This window comes from Acipenser ruthenus, chromosome 42 (genome assembly GCF_902713425.1).
Source record: "Acipenser ruthenus chromosome 42, fAciRut3.2 maternal haplotype, whole genome shotgun sequence".
NCBI lineage: Eukaryota > Metazoa > Chordata > Actinopteri > Acipenseriformes > Acipenseridae > Acipenser > Acipenser ruthenus.
This window is the reverse complement of record NC_081230.1, coordinates 8,392,298-8,415,163: the sequence shown is the minus strand read 5'-3', so window position 1 is coordinate 8,415,163 and position 22,866 is coordinate 8,392,298. Positions and strand designations below refer to the sequence as shown.

Here is a 22,866-nt window from a genome sequence, read left to right as displayed (position 1 = left end):
TTTTATGGGACAAATTCATACTCTATTCTTAGTTTGAAGAGAAACGTTACTTACCAGCACAGTGTTGCACAGTAAACATAAAATCTGCACTCTGTACCTATAATCTGGTTTATCGTCGCACCATGGTAACCCCAACCACACAGACACAATCCCAGACCATGGCAATTTAAACAAATCACTGCAAGCTGCTGTCCCGAGTCCACATGCATATGGAGTGCCAAAAACTTAAAGCAACAACAAGATACAAGGGTACCACACACATGCAGCAGTGTGCACATGTATTAGAGCACCCCGCTGCTTCTGTAGATGTGATTTGTTGTGCAGATGAAATCAAACCACTGGAACTGAAACTCTTGGACAATTGTCTAATTGAATTGTTGAACTTTAATAGGTCACACATGCAATTCATTTAAAATAGTAAGAGAAAAGGAACACAGAGCCACACATGGTAAAACGCAGGAGACTTTTTAGAAGTTGTTTAAGATGCCTGATTAAAGCACAAAGTGGTCTAATGTTTTCACACGAGTGCCTGTTGTTTCTATATCACTGGTAAAGCATAGGGAAGCACTGTAAAGCACAGAGAGGTATGGTAAAGCATAGGGAAGCATTGTAAAGCACAGAGAGCTATGGTAAAGCATAGGGAAGCATTGTAAAGCACAGAGAGGTATGGTAAAGCATAGGGAAGCATTGTAAAACACAGAGAGCTATGGTAAAGCATAGGGAAGCATGGTAAAGCACAGAGAGGTATGGTAAAGCATAGGGAAGCATTGTAAAGCACAGAGAGGTCTGGTAAAGCACAGGGAAGCATTGTAAAGCACAGAGATGTCTGGTAAAGCATAGGGAAGCATTGTAAAGCACAGAGAGGTATGGTAAAGCATAAGGAAGCATTCTAAAGCACAGAGAGGTATGGTAAAGCATAGGGAAGCATTGTAAAGCACAGAGAGGTATGGTAAAGCATAGGTAAGCATTGTAAAGCACAGAGAGATATGGTAAAGCATAGGGAAGCATTGTAAAGCACAGAGAGGTATGGTAAAGCATAGGGAAGCATTGTAAAGCACAGAGAGATATGGTAAAGCATAGGTAAGCATTGTAAAGCACAGAGAGATATGGTAAAGCATATTACAAAAAAAACCATGGCAAACTATCGGTAAGGGTATTTAAAATGCACATTGTTATTAAGTAACATTTATAACTCTGTTGCAGTGGTTTTCACTCATTGTAAGAAGTCCTATTTCAAGGACAGCCTTTCCCAAATGACTACCTGATACACACATTGTGCAGGCATGTCTCTGGACAAGTTTGTCAAGGTTTTGTATCTGTCAACAATCTGTCAACCTAATTACTGCCTACAGCGAATTCCTGAGGAACCGGACTTGATCCGATGGAATCTAATTTAATCCGACTAGATTGCACTAGGAGTCATCGTTAAATGGAACCGGTTTTCATGATGGATTTCGTCAGGGATTTTGCTGCAGAAACCGCCTCAGTTTGAATGGGTGACCCAGATCTTACAGTCCTAGTGATCCCAGATCGATCGACGAGGCTGTTGAAAGGACAAGATTGCATTTAGTTCGAGGCCTCCGGTGCCCTTTTCTGATGTTTGTAAGTAATTGCCCACCGGATGCTTCCCAGCTCTGCTGTTCACTTAACGAGACAGAGGAATACAATTTCTCAATCGGAGTGCAACAAAACTCAGAACTATTCAGATATTTTGCAACCATCTCACCAGCTTAAGTTCTTGGCAGAAGCAGTCAGACACAAAAGTCAGGAAACCAGGCAGGCATTGAAAGAGCGATGCTATTGCACACTTTTATTAACAACATTTAAAACAAGTTATTTTTAGCGCTGGGGCTGAAGCTCCTTCCTAAGCCCCAGTCTCAACACTGACCATGCAGGCCAGGTGTAGCCTTTTACACACTCCTGCATCATTGAAACCCATTGGATAATGAACTGATTGACCCACCAATCAAGGGCCACCGTTTCCTCAATTTCAGATTCCACATTCTCACACGGAACCTAGGTTCAGATAACACACAGGTTACAACCAAAAACGAACACACACTTAAATAGTAAAATACAAATAACACTTACTGATGTAGCTGGTGGAATACGTATGCACATTTATACTGTACAATATGGGAATGCATGAAAACAAATACTGGTACAAAATCAATAAGCTAGATACATAAAATAAATCGCCAAAATAAACACTGTGTACATCTGAGGGGTTTTGCACCCTGTCACTGGAAAGTCGGGGTAGAAAAAAGTAACGTTTTTCTGTAGCTGTATAGGCAAATCAATCTATCAAATAATGCTGCTATTTGGATAATACATGATTAGCCCTAATACCAGAGTAAAGGGCCATATATAAATTTATAACAATGGGATATGAAGTGATAACTAAAGATGATTAAGTGTAGACGCACGCTGCAATAAAATATCGCTGCAATTGAACTGTAAAAACCACTGTACAATGGTTTATTATTATTAGTTGTTTATTTAGCAGATGCCTTTATCCAAGGTGACTTACAGAGACTAGGGTGTGTGAACTGTGCATCAGCTGCAGAGTCACTTACAATTACATCTCACCCGAAAGACGGAGCACAAGGAGGTTAAGTGACTTGCTCAGGGTCACACAAGGAGTCACACAATATATATATATATATGAAATCGTTCACCCCAAATATTTTCATAGCAGTGAGTACATCCTTGGTATCACATGCTCTGGTTCCAGCCTTTATAATCCGTTGACACACCACAGTAAAAATGACACACGATGGGTGCGAGTTTCCCAAGTTTTATTGTTACCTTGGTAGACTCTGGCGTCATTACCTTGGAACTATGGTGGTAGGAGTTGACAGGTAAGATCTGAGTAACGGGAGTCTTCAGTAAAGCACACAGTCACAGTTACTCAAAGACGCTCCTTTGTTTGAGTTGGACACAGTTCAGTATTGTCACAAGCATGCAGAGGGAGAGGCAGACAATGAAAACTACCATGAATGAATAGGTTGTACAATCCACCACACCTTTATGTGCACAACATCGTATAGTGCTGTTCATTGAAACATGAATGGACAGTTTTAAGTAGACACATATACAAGTGACACTGTTTGAAAAGTTTCTAGCAACTACCCGGGCTTTGTTTCCGTGACTAGAGAGACACAGAGAGAGAAAGAGAATGCATTCTTCTTTGTACATGCAGGTTTGTGCACTGAAAAGATCCCTCTATATGGAGCCACTCAGCATTTCACTGTGATTTGAAAATGTTCCATTACATTTGAAATGAATGAATAAAGCTACAGAGTCAAAAGACACTGCAGTAAAAATGTCTCACCCCCAAAAATGTGACCCCAGAAAAAACATTAACTTAGCAATTGCCGACACTGTTTTTTTAATATTATTTCTAAAAATGATATTGCAATATTTGTTCCAGTTCTAATGTGCAATGCTGGTGGACTGCCACTGGTTCTTTCGTAACTAGAACAATAAAACACTCACTACTTAAAATACTAAAAGAATCTTAATAAATTCAATGACGAGCGACTAAAAAAAGTATTTTTCAATGTCTTTCAACAAATTTAAAAACGACTGGTAGTCGCAACGTTTGTCAGGGACGCTTTATGAAAGGGTAACTTTTCAGGAAGCGATGGGGACCCATTTCAAAAAGCTTTCAACTCAACCCCAAGAACTTGGTATTTCTACCATAAAAAGAAAGTTTGATAATATGTTGCCTACCGATTTTCAAAAATATGTCGCTTTTGGGTAGTTTTCAACATTTCAGGGTGTCAGTTTAACAACAAAACGAGGAGACATCCAGCAAACCCATCTTGTGCTTAGTCTATAAAACTAGACTCGATGCACCCGTGGTTCTGCCACCTGGTGAGAGTCGATGGAAGGGCATTTGACAGATTTGTGTGGCACCGCTTGTTTTTTTACATTACGTTGTCGGACAGAAATAAAACTGGATTTAGAAGTACTAAAACAAACTTAATCAAATTCAAATCAAATCTTTGCACTATGGAGTAATAGTTGTGCACACAGCTGGGTGAACCGGCTCCTGACGCACTTCCCTCTTCAGTGGGAGTGAGTTCCTTCTGTTTCACAAAACTCTGACTCATAATCTGACTTCGTAATTCTATTGCACATCAACATGACTAAAACATTCCTGGGAGAACCTGGGTAAACCCGATTCTCTAGAACATTCTTCCCTTTATCATCTTTAGAATCAATTGAACGAACGTTTCAGTGATGGAATGTGGCAAGAATTGTTTGCAGACGCTGCCAAAGATGTGCGTTTCATATCCTGGGTTGAGTTATTTTTCATTAACCATACCAATGTCTTTCGTTCAGCCTCTCCTTAGCCTATCAGCCCTTCACATTGAGTCTGTTTGCTGTTTGACTCCAGCGTTGTGTTTGTTCTGGATAAGATGTAAAATATGAAACTCTTCACACCTGGTCTCTCTTTCCCCCCCTCTCCCCAGCACACACAAACACAGACACACCTCTCTTGTCAGAACACATTAGGCAACGCTTGGCAGAAAAATTGAAAACCTGGTCGCCGTGGCAACGCACAGAGTGGGGTGCAAAACGCTGGAAAACTTTCTGTATTCCAGTTGAAAAACACTGCAGACCTATCCAGACAGATTCAGAGACTGTTCAGAATATTCCCTCCAGCTAAAGCCTAGCAAGATCTATTTTTTCCCTGATAGTTTTGTTTTACTTACTTTATATACGAGCATTTAAAAAAAAAGCATACTTTAGTAAACGCATAGTAAAGATTAGTAAAGCATAATAGAATAAAAAAGCATGACAATGCTCTGTGTAGATATACAGCGAGAGATTTTATGATATTTTTGTTTTTATTTTAAAAAACAGTGTGCTACTGTAAAGTTAAGAAATAGCAAATTCATCTTAATTCAAATTCAGTGACAAACATCTTGACTAGAAGTCTTTTTCAATTACTTCTAAAAACATAGGAAAGAATAGCATGGTAAAGCATGGTAAATATGTTGGGTAAACATGGGAGAAACTTGAGGAACTGCAAATCCAATGTACTATTGAACAGGACTGTGAAGAGTCAGTCCAAACAGAATAGGGAGGGGGACTGAACCCATCACAGCCTACTACTCTGTGCTCTCAGTCTCTGCCATTTGAGAAATCTGTATTTGAATGCTCTTGTATTTGACATTTCTGAATAAGCAAAAGAGACAAATGATCATGCCTTTGACCTCATGAGAAAGGGGGCCAAAAAACTTTTGAGGCCCACTGTGCTAAAATTAATCAGTGACCACTGCTAAAAATGCAAAGCTGCCACAATCCAAGTTTCGTTTTTTCTTTTCGTTAAAGATTGAAGATTCAGGGAATCAACCGGTTAAGAAATGTGTGCTTCGTCTTTGTTTTGTTGACAGCACTCCAACGGGACACTCCCTCCCTCTTGTCCCAGCTGGTAAGCTCTCTAAACACTTCCTAAGCGCTGAGATCACTACCAATCCTCACCATCATTACCTCATCTTCAACAGGAAAGACCAGGATAACGTCACCCTGAACCGATGATTACGTTATCCTCCTTCATTCTCCTCCTCATCCTCCTCCTTAGCCTCTTGCATAATCCGTACCAAATTGCTAAAAATGACTTAATTTCACTGGGGTTAAGAAGGCACTGGCTCTGTATCAAAAGATGCACCATGAAAGAGATTTATTTGGTTAAACCAAATCCAAGTGTAGAATAAACATGCTAAAATGATGTAACACACAGTACCTGCATGGTACAGTACAAGCCTGGAAAACCACACATGGATGTTTAAATTGAGCATGGTTACCTGGATCACGGGCATACAGAATTCATATTTACATGCTAAGTGGTACACTGGGTCATTTTTGTTGCCACAGAGTTACACGTCACTTTCTAAACCCAGCTGCTGCCAGCCAGTCAAAGTTATCTTACAGATCAGAGGGGGGCACCCCCTAAAATCTGAGGCAGTGTGGCCCAACGCTCAGAGCAATGGTTCTGATAGTTTTATCTAAGATTTCTAGTTTTGCTTTTGAAAACTCAATATACTATTTCTTCACTCAAACCTTGTACGAAAATGTTGCTATTGGGGCCACACTACGTGTCGTGGCTCAGGTTACACAAACCAGTAGAGACCGTTTCTTAGAACTGAATTATTTATCTCCTGCAATTCTGACTGCTGACTCTGTTAAACTTGCGGCACAGCGAATGATGCAGCGTGAATGTTGTAGGGGAGTGAGAAACGCACCTACAAATCAAGCAGAGAAGCCTTTTCAGCTACTGCCCTCAACAAAGGAATACAAAGCATGCATGCACAGCCACCTCATTCATCTGAACTGATCTGAGCTCCTCCCCGCTCCACCCATGATTCCACACTCCACACTGTGGAAATGGGAATCTGTCTATCTGGAGGAAGAAATATAGTTCTCAAGGTCAGAGAGCAACCAGCAGGCAGATAGCTGTGGAATCTGGTGGACGTGCAGCATTAGCCTGTGTACCTCTTTATTTCAAACAAACATCTCATGAAGTAAAAGTATAGGCAGGGTATAACCACAACCAAACATTGTGCTATACAAGGATCTTTTTCTCCCGCTGTGCCCATGTTTCTTTTGGTAGTAGTTCCTCCACATTTTGAAAATGTCTTCACAAGTGAATTTGATCAAGTGCTGCCAAGTTTTGTTTTAAAAGATTTTTCCCCGAGTAACACAAAATGACTTGAACAATACCCCGGATTGTAATAAAATGCCTTTATAAGTAACAGGCAGAGAGAATGCTCAAATGTTTTAGAGCTTTTGAAAGCCAGATGGTGTCTTGAACTTCTCTCTAATTTCTTTTGGGAACACTGTAACAAGCAGGAGAGGGCAGAGGTAGAGGCTTGACGTGTCAGAGAATATACCTTTTCTTTATAAGTTTAGCACAACAAATCTGCACAGTAATTTTGCTGTTTTGCCATGTTTTTCCCATGGTTATACTATGCATTTCTCAAAGATTTACTTAAATGTTTTTAATACCACACCATACCTGTCTGTGCTTTACAATGCTTACCTGTGCTTTACAATGCTTACCTGTGCTTTACCATGCTTACCTGTGCTTTACAATGCTTACCTGTGCTTTACCATGCTTACCTGTGCTTTACAATGCTTACCTGTGCTTTACCATGCTTTCACAGTGCTTTACAATGCTTACCTGTGCTTTACAATGCTTACCTGTGCTTTACCATGCTTACCTGTGCTTTACAATGCTTACCTGTGCTTTACAATGCTTACCTGTGCTTTACAATGCTTATCTGTGCTTTACAATGCTTACCTGTGCTTTACAATGCTCACCTGTGCTTTACAATGCTTACCTGTGCTTTATCATGCTTTATTACACATTGCTTTGCTTTTAATGTGGGAAACTTTTGCAACTTTTTTTTTTTACCACATTCTCACCACTTTGTTGTGCGTTGTTGCAATTTATATATATATATATATATATATATATTTTTTTTTTAATACAATCAAGGTTTGCAGGACCATTTTTAAGTTTCAAAAAAAAAAATTAACAACATGAAATAAACCTTAGGGTTAAGATTAAAGATTAGTCTTATTTTAGTTTAATAAAAGCCAATTCAAAGAACCAAAACAAAAACAAAATTAAAAGAAACGACCTTGCAAATTCCATTCCGCTGGGATCATACAAATGCAGGAGAACTGTTAACAGTTGTTGGGATAAAAACAAACACAGACTTTACTGTAAGCAGCGCTTCAGCCCTGCAGTCTGGACAATCACTATTGTTCTTCCAAACAGAATACAATGTCCCTGTTGTGCTAATGCAATGAGTCCACTGTAGTCCGAATCGATCGTTCAGACAACAAAAGCAACTTTACAAAAGTGTCATGCAGAGTCACTGAGTGTTTACTTAGCTGTGACCAAGGTTACAAGCTGTTTGCAAGGGTGGAGGCCTTTAGCCAGCCCAGGGAATTAACTTGCACATCAGCCCAGGGAATTAAATTGCACATTTTGCCGGCAGACCAGGTCAAACTCTTCCAGTCTAAGTCAGTGCCATGTGATCTTTAGCCTCCATGAAGCAAGACCTCCTGTAGAACAGTGCCCCCTTATCCCCAGAGCCCATTTCCAGGCAGCTTACATAGCCCTGCTGCCCTCAGCCCTGGGTTTCAGAACTCCTCTCAATTAAAGTATATTATTAAAATGATCAGGAGCCGTGTTCCTCCCCCTTTGCATGAGCAGGTCTCTATTAGTAAAGCTACGGACTCACAGGTGTGACGTATCCATGCTGTGAGGAGAAGTGCAATCTGGTCATTCAGAGCAGATTTGCCTGATTGTTCAAACTCCTGGCATCTACACTGGGATGGAAATACAACTCCCATTGCACAGCAGTTTGATCCATTCCTGGTTGTACTGTGAGTTGAGTAAGACACACCTGAGCTTGTTAACTATGCACTGTGGCTGTTCAAGCTTGTAGCAAAACCTGGAATGGCTGAAACTGCTACGCAATAGGAGTCTTATTCCCATCCCATACAGTACCTGGTATTTGTTTGTAGGTTTCCCATAGTTTACCCTGGCATGCCTTGTTTATTAATATGCTTTACCAGACCTCGCTATTCTTTACAATGCTTCCCTATGCTTTACCATGCTTTCACTGTGCTTTGTTACACTTTGCTCTGCTGTTACTGGGGTAATTACAAGGGATGAAACAGGACTAATTACAGCAATTCATCTTTGAGCTTAGTAATGAAGCAGGACGTGCCTTATCATTACAGAACAGTAGGGAATAGGGGCTGGTATTGCATGTCTAAGTGTAATCCAGGCTTCTCTTACTTGGGCTTCAGAAGATTTGCGAGATGCCTGTGCCCTAATGCAAAAGGAATGCAGTTCACTTCAAAGCATATCTTCCCAAGTTGGTCAAATGATGGATGTTCCTGAATATTGAAAGAGACGCCTGCACTTTTTTTTTTTCATCCCAGAAAAACCACCTCTCGAGAATGCAAGAATCGATTGGTCAGAAACTGTGTAAAAACAAGACCAAACTTTCTACTCAATCAGCTGGCAGTTAAAATTGACACTAGAGTTAAAACAAACAGCTGCCGAAACTCACACTAGCCTCAAAATCAGAAGGTACCAGGATTTTGCTGTTGAATAAACTCTTCCTCCCGTATAACTGCATGAACTCCAGTAAGTAAAGCCCCAGACTGGCTTGTGATGTATTCAGGCTTGTGTGCTGGGCAGAGTAGATTTATCAGGTGTCTCATTGTTCAAACTCCTGGCACCTGGACATTTCAATAATATACCTAAACAAGGGACGTTTTGAAACCCAGGACTGGGTGCAGAGCTAGTGAGATTTCCAAACCCTGTGAAACTTATAGTGAAAGGCGGCACAACTCTAAAGAAACTCAAAATTATTGACACGTTTTGGCAAGAATCCTTGGTCAGTATTTTCCACCGAAAAATAAATAAACTAAAACAATGAAAAAGCGTTTGATTTTCTTAGTAATCTATTACAGTGACTCACAAATACAGCTGAACCATAAAGAACATTTACAGTTACTGCAGTGTAATTAAAACTGTTTGCAGGTTCCTGTCTCTCCTGATCCGCATTGCTATGTAGTGTGTGTTTTAGATAGGTATCTGAAAGGACTGGTATTGCCTCAGGAATCACGCTACTTCATCCAAGGCCAAACTACAATACAATTCACATTTCAATATTATTTGTTTATTTAGTAGACGCCTTTATCCAAGGTGACTTACAGAGACTAGGGTGTGTGAACTGTGCATCAGCTGCAGAGTCGCTTACAATTACGTCTCACCCGAAAGACGGAGCACAAGGAGGTTAAGTGACTTGCTCAGGGTCACACAATGAGTCAGTGGCTGAGGTGGGATTTGAACCGGGACCTTCTGGTTACAAGCCCTTTTCTTTAACCACTGGATCACAAGGATCCTAAAGCGCTTCACACACACACACGCACGCACACAGAAAAAAAATACATCTTAATTGTAAAATTAGAAAAACGGTTCCAGCCACATCTAACTACGATACAACAAAGAATAATTTGCAGATAATAATTTGTATTGGAATACAAGAATAAAAGCAAAACAGCAGAGCTCATTGTAGTTCATCTAATGGCTCTTGAATGAAGAACGCATGTGTTTTATAGGTGGTATGAGTACATACTCTCCCTGTCTCATTAAAAAAAAATAAAAAATAACAAAATAGTACATGAGTTAAATTATCACTGGATCTTATTACGCATCACACAAGTAGCCAATCAGGACCATCACATGTATCACGATCCATATCGTCTCACAACCTGCATATCGTGATACGTATCGCATCGTGACTTTAGAATATCATGACACCTCTACCCTACCCAGCCAAGCTTTCAAAATCACTTCAGTTTCTTTTAGTTTCTGCTTGAGATCTTGCCAGAAAACGCTAGACTGCAGATTGTCAATTCCAAGCGAATGTTTTTAGATTCTACAAACTCCCAACTAACACCTATACATTATAGGTAGGGCTTCTGAGTTCCAAAACATGAATTTAATAAAAACCGAAAACCAGAAGCCCTAATTATAGGATACACGTATACCCTTACAAAATTTGACTATGGTATTTTGGCAATGTATTTCTGCAGGTTTACCATGCTTTTCCCATGACTATACTATGCATTTACCATAGTTTACCCTGGTTTGCCATGTTTTATGAATATGCTTTACCATACCTCACTATTCTTTACAATGCTTACCGATGTTTTAGCATGCTTTTACTATGCCTTATTACACTTTGCTATGCTTTTACTGTGGCAAAGGCTTTATAAGGGCATAATATGTATTTTAGTGAATTAACTCCTTCCTCTTTGTAAATCTGAACCTAGGGCCTGTGCTGTGGCTTAGATTTACTGCAAACAACATGAAGTGACATTGCATGTATTCACATGTACTAATCTCAGTCACATTTCACAGCCCTTGTATGCACATTTTTTCCCATGGTTATACAATGCGTTTATCTAGTTGCCATGGCTTTTCGTGGTTTTTTTAATGGGCTTGTCCATACCTCTCTGTGCTTTACAATGCTTACTTATGCTTTAGCATGCTTTCCCTATGCTTTATTAGACTTTGCTTTTATTAGGGGTCAATACTGTATAGTTTGGTCACCTGACTTCAGCAAAACTCCAGGTCTTTGTCTACCACTCGCTTGCAAGTCACAAGATAACTCCAGATAATATGTATAGTATCTGCCATGACAGCTTTTATAACACGCATGAGACAACATATGCCTGTCACAGTAAATCCATAGCAAAGTGTGATAAAGCACAGTGGAAGCATGGTATAGTATACTAAAGTTCAAAGAGGGATGGGAAATATGAAAAAGCATGGCCAACCGTGGAAAACTATGGTAAGTGCATGGTATAAACATGGGAAAACTGCAAAGCACTGTGGGAATTTACCATGGTAAACTCTCATAAGGGATACCCCCCCCCCATTTTATCCAGTAAATAGAAAGATAACTTGGACCAGCATTAGCTTTATTGTAATGTTTGCTTGCTGCAGTCACTAACCAGATTCTGTACGTCTCATAGTGCATTCTCATAGCTTTATATTGCATTCAATGAAGCAATGAAACTTCTATTCGCATCAGCGTATTGAACCTTAACCCATTTCATTTATCTTCCAGATGTGCACATGCTTCCTTTGTATACAGATGTGCTGAAATACAATCTATCCACATTTTGAATGGGAAACCCAACAAATGCCTTGACTGATGGGACCATACGTACCCACAGTACAAACAAACACACACGCTAATGGATTTAACTGGTCACGTGGGAAGTTAGTCACACATGTTTCAAAGCAGGTGGCAAAGTGTGAAAGCAATCTGTTAAGCAATTTAAAACAGGGACTGGGAAAGGGGGAGAGAGAGAAAGAGAAGGAGGTCCTGTGGACCTTAGAAACATCCGAATCCTTGAATGATTGCTGTATAGAAATCGTGATAAGATTCAAACATCGACTGCTTGCACCCAAGATGTTAATTCTCTTTTTTTTTTGTTGGATTAGTGACACAAACAGTTCACTTCATAAGTCCCCTCATCAGGTGAAATTGATTTTTCTACAGAGCAGTAATTCAGACCTTGCGGGAACCATTGATAACATGAGTTATCTCTGTTTTAATCCAGGGCTTTAAACAAAGAGGAACCCATTCAGATTGAGGTGTGGTGCAGATAGCCCAACTGGGTGTGGCCGCCCCATTTAACAAGAGACCACCCGAATCAACATAATACAACTATGGCCAAGAGTTCTGCATCACCAAGAATTTTAGGATTGAGACATAATTAAAAACAAAAAACTAAAGTATATGGGAAACTACAAAGCGGTATGTAATTCAATACGATAACGTAACATTATCCAGCAGACTTCATCCTATAGGGTGATGGAAAACCTTTTGGCCATAGCTGTATATAATATTGCTTCTAGTGCTTGTCCTTTGGAGCACCCTGTACTGTAAACAGCAGGACAAACATGACAAAACTCTTTGAATGAAACGTGCTGTTGATTTTGCATTGAGACTCCCACCTGTAGATAAGGGATGTATACATTAAAATTCAAAGGGGGGTGTGTCAAATAAACATACCAGGAAGTTCTTAACTGTTCTTAAGTTATATATTAAAAAAAAATACTGTACTACCATTATGACTTAGACTTTTACGATATCGTTTTGTAGTTTCTTTGACTACATGATGTTAAATAAAAGGTCTAAATTATGTGATGCAAAACTGTTGACCACATCTGTAGAAGCTGGATAGAGTTATTAATAAATGAAAAGGACTTCAACCTCCCCCCTGAACCAACACAACAGACAGGTTTTAACAGATACCACGCTAATGGCATCAAAACAGAACACCGACCTGTTCAGATGGGTATGCAAGTGCTTAGCTTAAGAAAACAAAGCAGCGTTGTTCTGACTTGGTCTGCCTGGCTCTGAACAATACTATAAACAGAGGCACACACAATGCAAGGGGTGAGGGGAGAAAGACTGAAAGTTAAATAAAGTGAAAGAGAAGCATGAAGGAAAGAAGGGAAAAAGTGAAGAAAAGAATATGAATAAAAGAAAGAAAGAAAGAAAGAAAGAAAGAAAGAAAGAAAGAAAGAAAGTGTAAGTTAGCCAGGTAACAATCTGCTCTTGTGATCAGTGAGACCCGTGCAGCACTCCCTGGCCTTCTGATTGGTCCAGGTGTCAGGTTCTGTGCCTTCCCTCTAGCAGACTCCACCAAAGGGAGGAGCTAGCCAGCACCCAGCCCTTATAACAACCAGCATAGCCCCATTCCTCCTTCATCTGCTAGCACTGAAGCCTGCCTAGCTCTTCCTCCACCACCGACCTTTCGTGCAAACCAGCACAAAACAAGATCCATTCAAGATGTCTTTCCAAGTGAAAAAGACCGTCCGCTCCTCTGTCTCCAGATCTTCTCCTAGGAACTTTAGCAGCTCGAGCTATGCAGGGCCAAGCAATGTCCGTTCTAGTTTCAGTGTGAGAAGCGCCTATGGTGGGGCTGGAGGAGGCATGGGCTATGGTTCTGGAGCAGGCATGGGCTACGGGTCTGGCGGAGGGAGCTACATCACTTCCTCATCAGCCTACGGTAGCGGCATGGGCCTGGGCATGGGCATGGGGGGTGGTGCAGGGTATGGTGGCGGCATGGGAGCCCCCATCACCGGAGTGACCTTCAACAAGAGCCTGCTGGCCCCCCTCAACCTGGAGATCGACCCCAACATCCAGGTGATCCGCTCCCAGGAGAAGGAGCAGATCAAGGGCCTCAACAACCGCTTCGCCTCCTTCATCGACAAGGTCAGTAAAACCCCTTCTTGTTTGATTATTCTTGTGGTAGTTTTATTTGGCAAAAGTGCATTGTATTTGTGTAGACAGAGAGAAGTGGGGAAAGCAGGAGAAGAGGGCGTTGACGTGTAAAGCAGAAACAGTATCAAAGGGAGAGGGAGAAAGTTCTTTGGTCCGTTAGAAGAGATATCTGCTCCAAAATGCACGCTGCACAATGCTCCGTAGCCCTAACTTTGTTCTGAGATTGTTCAATAAAAATCCTACTGGATTGTGCAAAACTTACAGCTGGGGCTGTTTGAAATCTCCAGCTTGAGAGTAGAAATGAGAGCAACACTTGCCAAAAATGTCCAAAAGGGTTCAGTTTTCCATCGATAAAATGTTTTCTGCTGTAAAAGTAATAATTCCGGGTTTCGGATTTCTTTTTGGTATCCAAAAATAGTTCTCTAAAACAAAAGATGTAAAGAAAAGTCAGCAGGCAAGTGCCAGAACAGTGTGGAGTTTTTCTAGGCTTAGCTTTGGTTTCCCTCTGCTGTTTGTAGGTTGGTGGGGTAGTGTGTCGTACTTTGGAAATCAAACTATTTGCATATAGCGAACTTGTTTCAGTTTCTTCTTTTTAAAGTTTTCTAGTTACTGCCAGGCTGACTGGTGATTGTTAAAACCTGCTGTTTGCTTTTTTAAGCTCAAGACCTTGCATTCTTTTCTGCATTCCCGCTGGCTCTCAGGTTACACAGTGCAGTACCGTACCTCACACCAAGAGAACCTGCACGCACTGAAATCACAAAGTTTCCCCAGAATACGAATATTACGACATTCACACAATATTTTGTAGAACTTGTGTCTTTCTTTGTTCTTTTTACAGCCTCTGCTCCAGTTTTTTTCGCTTTAACATTCCTTCCTCTTCTCCCTGTATCTCTGACAACATGGCTGCCTGTTAATGATTTACCTGCTCAAGCTTTCCATTTTCTCTCCAATACCTCAAACCACACCCCTACAGTACACAGACTCTCCTTGTTCAGCGTTTAGCTTGAACTACCAGAGAACATTAATTAGTTAATTATCCTTCTAATCATGTTTCCATTGACCTTTTCCTAGTTTAAATTGATACCTTATAGTGGTTAAAGTTCTTTGGTGTTCAGTAATAAACACCTATATGGCGCCACACCCTCGTTGTGCAGAAACTGTGAACTTTGCGACAAGAAAACAACGAACTTTTAGTGAACCTAAATTTGTTTCTTATTATCATTGCTACAAGCTTTTTAACAGAAGTGGAACAGCTCCACTTTAAATGGGTTTTACTATCGTCTATTTGTGCTTTAATTCATTTAATCCATTTATTTTATGAAACTTTACCTCTGCACTAGTTTGCTTTCCTACGTCTATGAATGATTTCAATGTCTCTATTGGCCTTTAGTCCTTTTGCAAAGAGATTACTGTTAGCCTTCCACTCCCCATATATATATATATATATATATATATATATATATATATATATATATGCTTCAATATATTTCAGAATATATTTTAGGATATATTTCAATATTTTACAAATGCTCTCTTCTGATGGGTGGGCTGGTTTAACTAAAAGCTGGTGTCCGCATCTCCCCCCCTTCCCTTCCCTGTTTTTAGGTCCGTTTTCTGGAGCAGCAGAACAAGATGCTGGAGACCAAGTGGAATCTAATGCAGGGACAGACCACCACCAAGTCCAACATCAATGCCATGTTCGAGGCGTACATCGCCAACCTGCGCAGGCAGCTCGACTCCCTGGGCAATGACAAGATGAAGCTGGAGAGCGATCTGTCTAATATGCAGAACATGGTGGAGGACTTCAAAAACAAGTGAGTGCCTCTCCACCCCCAGCCACCCACACCCACCCACAGAACCTTTCTATGGGGCTTCCTGTTGCAGACAAGTCAAACTGCACCAACAGCGCCACCTGCTGCACCACATCAATAAATGCAACAGAACAAAAAAAGAAAATTGTGTAACAGACTAACAGCGGGATGTTTTTGATAACAAATATTGCTGTTTAATAATTAAACGACGATATCTGAAAGGGTTACCATTATCGGATTTAATAATAAAATAACTTGATATTTGTAAGTTCTCTATTAACCGTTTCATTGACATGACTAAACCCTACCCGTACTAAATGCACTCCCCCCTTCTCTCGCGCAGGTACGAGGATGAAATCAACAAGCGCACAGAGTGTGAGAACGAGTTTGTTCTGATCAAGAAGGTGAGTGCATTGATTTACCCCGGATGGCACTGCGATATCAATATGAGAATGACCATACGAATGCCAGACCTTGTTGCCTCCGCACTGTGGCTGAGCCCCCTCTCTCCCTTTCTCTCTCTCTCTAAATCTGCAGGACGTGGATGAAGCTTACCTGAACAAGGTGGGGCTGGAGGCTAAACTCGAGAGCCTGACAGACGAAATCAACTTCCTCAGGCAGCTCTATGAAGAGGTAAGGCCTCTCTTCCAAACCCCCAAACAGCTCAGTCGAGCTCATCGCTGTATAGATGTTGTTCCAGTGGTTAAAGAAAGCGGGCTTGTTACCAGATTGTTCCCAGTTCAATCCCAGCCACTGACTCACAGTTTGTGTGACCCTGAGCAAGTCACTTAACCTTGTTGTGCTCCGTCCTTCGGATGAGACGTAAAAAAAACAAACAAGGTCCTATTGCAAGTGACTCAGCAGCAGTTCTGATATGACGTGGCAGAAATGGCCTGACATAAAACAAAGTTTTAATATAGGTGCATTATGAACCTTGATATTGTCCAGATTCGGATTCCCGTTGATACAGTGATAACCAAATTTCTAGAGCGTGCTTCAGTGTATCCCAGGGTGCTTTACAAGAATAAACAGCAAGCCAAAACAGCTCCCAACTGCTTGCTAGTGAAAGGCCAAATCAAAGAAACATGTTTTGAGCTTAGATTTAAAAAATATTGGCAGTTCCTAATCGAAGGAGCTCAAACAGTAAAGGCCCTTGCACCACTGGTTCCTCATCGGGTACCTGGAATTACTAAGAGACCATCGTTTGCTGATCTCAAAGGACGAGTCGGTTTATAGGGAATAAGTAACTCACTGTCTAAACTGCTGTCTGACCCCCCCACCCCCGTGTCTCACCCAAACAGGAGCTCCGTGAGCTGCAGGCCCAGATCAAGGACACCTCGGTGGTGGTCGAGATGGACAACAGCCGTAACCTGGACATGGACTCCATTGTGGCCGAAGTGCGTGCTCAGTACGAGGAGATCGCTGCCAAGAGCCGCGCCGAGGCTGAGAGCTGGTACAAGAGCAAGGTGAGTGTCCACTGTGCCCCAAAACAAGCTTCGCTCCACCTGGTCTGAATACCCTTCCATCAGTACCCGTCTCCTTCCTCACTGTTGAGTGTTGAACCATCACAAAAATCGTTCCCATGTTTAAATTAGCCTCTGTGTTTTAAAAAAAAAAGACTGCTGTGTAGTGTTAGCCAGAACATGCAAAAAATGTCCCCAAAGATTTGTGTACAATTGCCCTTCTGCAGCCCTTTGTATATATATATCCCACTCAAGATTATTTGGTAAGGACCACTCTGTGCACAGCCCCAGTTATCTGGTCTCTTTTTTTTATCAAATTAATAAATATTTTCTTATTTATTTCCTTCAGTATGAAGAGATCTCAGCCTCTGCGGGCAAATACGGAGACGATCTGCGTAACACGAAGACAGAAATCTCAGATCTGACCAGAATGATCCAGAGGCTTCAGGCTGAGATTGAAGCCGTGAAGAGACAGGTGAGTCTCCTCCAGCACTACCAGTCCTGCAAACTAGAGTACCCAACACAAGCTTACCCCAGGACCCAGCCCAGGACCAGACAGGGAACACAAAGCCGCTTCCAGGAGACTAGGTTTCAGGTCACTGCATGGCACTCCAGGGGAGACTTGGGGTTTGATACAGTTAAGTTGCCTCAAACTAGGTCTCCTGAAACCAGGTTTCAAGACACTATTCCTGAAAAAGTGGCTTTGTGTGTTCCACCATTACTTTTTAAGAGCAAGCTAGTCGACACTTTGACAGTAAAGGGACTAGGCTGATCCCATCCCATATTAGTGTGACATGAGTGACCTTAAGCATATCAATCCATCCAGTTAGCCCCTAGAGAGGAGACAGCTGGCCCTGGTCAGTATAGTCACTTCCAGAACTATCCTACTAGTGTAAAGAAGACCAACCTTGCAAGTACAAGCCCTAAATAAGCTGTTCCATAGTTCTCCAGAAGGAGGCCAGTATCTGCTATAAAATGCATGGCAGGATGTGTACTGTGTCTTCCACCAGTCTGCTCCTTCAGCAGCAGAAGCTACAAAACCCATCTCTCATTACCCATCTAGCGCGGGAACCTGGAGGCTCAGATCGCTGAGGCAGAGGAGCGTGGGGAGATGGCAGTGAAAGATGCCAAGGCCCGTATTGGAGATCTGGAGGCCGCTCTCCAGAGAGCTAAACAGGACATGGCCCGCCAGGTCCGAGAGTACCAGGACCTGATGAACGTCAAGCTGGCCCTGGATATCGAGATCGCCACCTACAGGAAGCTCCTGGAAGGAGAGGAGAGCAGGTAGGCATCTGCGGAAATATCTTCACCCTCTTATTCTTTTCTCCTTTCAGAATGGTTTCATTCTGGGAATTAAATATATTTAAAAATATATTTTGTCATATATATTGCAATACTCAATATCGGCAAAATACATAGCAGAATATATTCTAGAATATATTCATAATTTAGTAGCAATTTCACAGACCCGATTTAGCACTAATTTTAGTCCACCTAATGTGAAACCACTTCTAAATGTATTTCACAAAGGTAAAAATCTTCCGTGATCCAGAATGAGGACAGCACTTTATCTTTCCGTTCACTGACTCATGTGGCATTAGCCTGCAAGCTCGAATGATCAAATACTATCTCTGCTGTGCAAGCAATCTAACTATGCGTGAGAAGGCAAACAGCACCTTGCAGTTCCTGCTGACCAAGTAGAAACGAGACGCTGTCTAGCTAAAAGTGGATCCCAAGACTAGACTGATTACTGCAGGGCCTCTCGTAGCGAAGAAAAAACACTTTCATCTTCCTGGTCAGGCTTCGTGTGTTTTAAAGACTTAAACATTTCACCTGAGTATTGTGTTACAGAAACTTTAGTTTGCTTTCCTAAGACTATGGGGGTTTTCAGTCTCATTGTTTGCCTTTACAAGGCTGTTAGCTGCACTACTAGTCAGAACTATATCTATCTATCTATCTATCTATCTATCTATCTATCTATCTATCAGAATATATTTCAAGATATATTTCAATATTTTGTTCCAATTTCAAATATCGCAACATCTTATAAAATGATTACCATGAAGATGTTAAATATATATGAATATATTCCATATCTTAACGTATTCGACAGCTCTGTACACCTCCAATACTAATCCAAACACTGATTCTCTCTCACCAATAGGTTGGTATCTGGAATCCAGTCCGTTCAAATCTCCCAACAGAGCTATGCACGTAAGTTACATTTCCACTTCCCATTCATAGAGCACTTCATGTCCAGCTCCCCCCATTATTAATGCTCACCATGTTCAATATGCATGGTAATTGTCCATGGTTTTACTATGCATTTGCCTTTGTTTTACCTTTTAGGCTTATACCATACCTCTCTTACCTATGTTTTCCTCATGCTTTATTACACTCTTCTATGATTTTACTGTGGGAAACTTTTATAAAGGCAGGTTTAAACCCAAATAAGATGCACAGAATCACGGAAATCATCAAATAACTTGAGCCAGGCAGAATATCCATTCCACAAGCCAGTATTTTATTGAGTTTCTTCCTTTTCGAGTCCTTTGTTTTTTGTTCTAATGAAACCTCGCTGTTTCTCCCTTCCAGCCACCAGCTACAACTACCCTCTGGAGAGCAGTTCCATGAGCCAGAACTACTCCAGTGGTTTCAGCTCTGGGTATGGCAGCGGGTATGGCAGTGGGCACGGGAGCGGGTACCGCGGCAGCAGCAGCAGCAGCAGCAAGAAGACCATCCTGGTCAAGAAGATCGAGACCCTCAACGGTTCGGTGGTGTCCGAGGATTCTGAGATCATCCGAGACTAAACCCCAACGTTCCGAGCCCGCGCTTCCCTGCCCCAGCCAGACTGACCGTCTTGTTTAAGTGTTAAAAAAGAATATGCGCCCACCCATCCCTAATCCCAATCCTTGTATAAAACAGGTGATCAGTCTGTCTGCTGACGGGCAGCTCCCTCCTAACCTCACCCTAACACCTCCCCCCCCCCCCCCCCTAGCCCCCCACCCCCACCCCATCTACAAAGAGCATCAGGTTCTTTTCAAAAATGTCTTTCGGGAATTTCAGAACTCCGCGGCTGGCTCTGTCTCTTGTAGAGCGTGCAAACCTTGTCTTTCAGAGTAACCCTTTTTAACATACAACTGGCTAACACAACTGAGTGTAACACTCTGTTGAAACGAACGATAGTCAAGGCAAGCAGACGCACAGGCCCGTGTAAGTCTATCTACCCCATCGATATGGGACTCCCATTCTCTGACCTGCTGGCCAAGTCGTATCTTACTAATGATGACGCTACACAACCTCCTAACTTGACTACTAAACCCTTTGCTGTTGATCCGATGTTTTTTGCCACCTTGAAAGGCCATTGAAAGGGTTTAAGGGATGCTATGTAATCTGTGCCTTAAGAATGCCGTTCGAGTTCCCTATGTGTGTTTGTGTCTGTTCTTCTTTTGTACTCAGAGGTCCAGGGTACTTCACAACTCTGTCTGCCTCCTGCTCCGCACCTTAACAAAAAAATAAACTGTTTTCAAACAAACAAAGTGGTGGCTTTTCTTTGACTGCGTGCCTTCCTAGTTTTAGAATGGAATGTTCTGTGAATCACAAGGTAACCTTTCTCTGGGATTTTTCCAGTAAGCAGTGGATAAGTGCAGGCGCATCAGTGTCAAGGCACTTTGCCAAAACATTTAGTTTTCCTGAAGTTTCATCTTACATTATTGCCTCTAAGTGTCATCGAAGTTATGGGTGAAGACGCTAGCTTTACAGGGGACAGTTTCCTGTCATTTCGAAGAAGTTACATCAAAGCAACAATGTCGACACATTTTTTTTTATTTAATCAACTTTTTAATGGTCAGCTAGCTGCACTACCTTTTGGTTAAAATGCTATATTTCTAATTCATTTGTTTTTAAATGCCATTGGAAAACCTTACCCTTCTATTTAGATTTTTCCCACGACTCTAAAAATACTCAACTGCAAGATATTTACAAATACTCAAACTCCCAAACCTTTTATCAGAGTCTTATATTTCTGGTTTTGTTGTCATAATGCCTCCAAAATGCAGCAGATGTCTCTCATCGCCAGGACATAGCTGTCACAGCTTTGCATTGAAAAGTGTTGCGTCTGCAGAGCAGTGTTGAAAACACCTGTCAGCGGAGCCCTCCACAAAGAAGCAGCACACAACGCATTGACAGTTTCAGACCGACAGGTGGAGCAGATCAACTCTACCACTGCATGTTCACTCAACACCTGTGAAGAGTGCTTCCCCGTCACCTTCCAACAACAGCCGAGAGGTGTTAAAAAACAAAACACAGACGCTCTGCGGTGTCGGGTGTTGTTACTGTCATTCTTTCCTCTCGTATGAGTTCATTAATACAGCGGTGTGTTAGAACACCACACTGCTTCTGTGGTTTTGATCCGCTGTGCATATGAAATCAAACCACTGCAACCGAAAAATCTTGGAAAAATTGTCAAGACAAGCAAATAGTGATCATTCGTGTAATTGAATTGAAGACTTTAATAGGCCACGCATGCAATTCATTTAAAATAGTAAGAGAAAAGGAACACAGAGCCACACATGATAAAATGCAGGAGACTTTTTACATGTTGTTTAAGACGCCTGATTAAAGCACAAAACACACACAACTGCCCATTGTTTTTATATCACTGATTACTGACTGGGAAATAAAATTCTCATACCCTGAGGTTTTCATGCAGGTAGGTGACTTAATTGCTAAATAGAGTCCAGTGAAGCTAACAGTTTGGTGATACCTTCATTCTACTTGCATATGCATGGCCTGTAAATGCAACAATTCTGGTGACCCTGGTCAGAGGCCAAACACAAACCTTTGATTTAATTACACTTAGCTTTTAACTGCTTGAACTGTCATTTAAAATAGGCCCAAAATATAGAAACATAAATTAAACATAAAATAAATGCAATTATAAACTAGGCCTAAATTCAGCAACTAGTAATGCTAAATTTAGCTAGTGAAGTGTTTTAGCCAAATGTTTACACCATGGAAGTCTAAACTGTCATTCTGCTTTGTAGCCTCTAGAGGGAGTGTGAAAGCAATCTGTGATTGTATTACGTTTAAGGGATGCAAGTCTGATTGCATTCCCACAAGTATGCCACAGGAGGGCGCTTGGAACTGTCTTTATGTGTAGCAGCAGAAATTAAAGAGAAGCAAGAAAGCAGAAAACGCATTGTGATATACAGGCTTTGCTTGAATTTGCACAAAATCAATACCTTTTATTATCTGATTGCAATTTCTACAGCCTGTAAGTAAAGAATAATGGGAAAAAAACACTATAAATCCTAGAATCCCCCAGTAATCACTCACTTCACTCCAATATGTATGGTTACTTTCTCTCAGAAGTTTAAGAGGCACAGTGGAGATAGGCGTTGAGTTTTAATGTAAATTACTTCAAAAACTGTGTTCTTCTCACCTGCATGGTACCAAAATAGTACAGCAATAGCCCTTTCCGTTTCTTATTGAACTCTTAAAGAATGGGCAGCAGTGTGGAGTAGTGGTTAGGGCTCTGGACTCTTGACCGTCGGGGCGCGGGTTCAATCCCTGGTAGGGGACACTGCTGCTGTACCCTTGAGCAAGGTACTTTGCCTTGATTGCTCCAGTAAAAACCCAACTGTATAAATGGGTAACTGTATGTAAAAATAATGTGATATCTTGTAATAATTGTAAGTCGCCCTGGATAAGGGCGTCTGCTAAGAAATAAATAATAAT

The 22,866-nt window shown here is 41.4% G+C and overlaps 1 protein-coding gene across 1 annotated transcript; it reads left to right on the top strand.

Moving 5' to 3' along the window:
- Positions 1-13,319: 13,319 nt before the first annotated feature.
- LOC131709240 (keratin, type II cytoskeletal 8-like) lies at positions 13,320-20,666 on the top strand. Its single transcript, XM_059011435.1, has 9 exons — positions 13,320-13,844; positions 15,459-15,667; positions 16,008-16,068; positions 16,202-16,297; positions 16,966-17,130; positions 17,477-17,602; positions 18,191-18,411; positions 19,292-19,341; positions 19,723-20,666. The coding sequence occupies exons 1-9, from the start codon at positions 13,419-13,421 to the stop codon at positions 19,935-19,937; spliced, it is 1,569 nt and encodes a 522-aa protein (XP_058867418.1). The 5' UTR covers positions 13,320-13,418; the 3' UTR covers positions 19,938-20,666.
- The last annotated feature ends 2,200 nt before the right edge of the window (positions 20,667-22,866 follow it).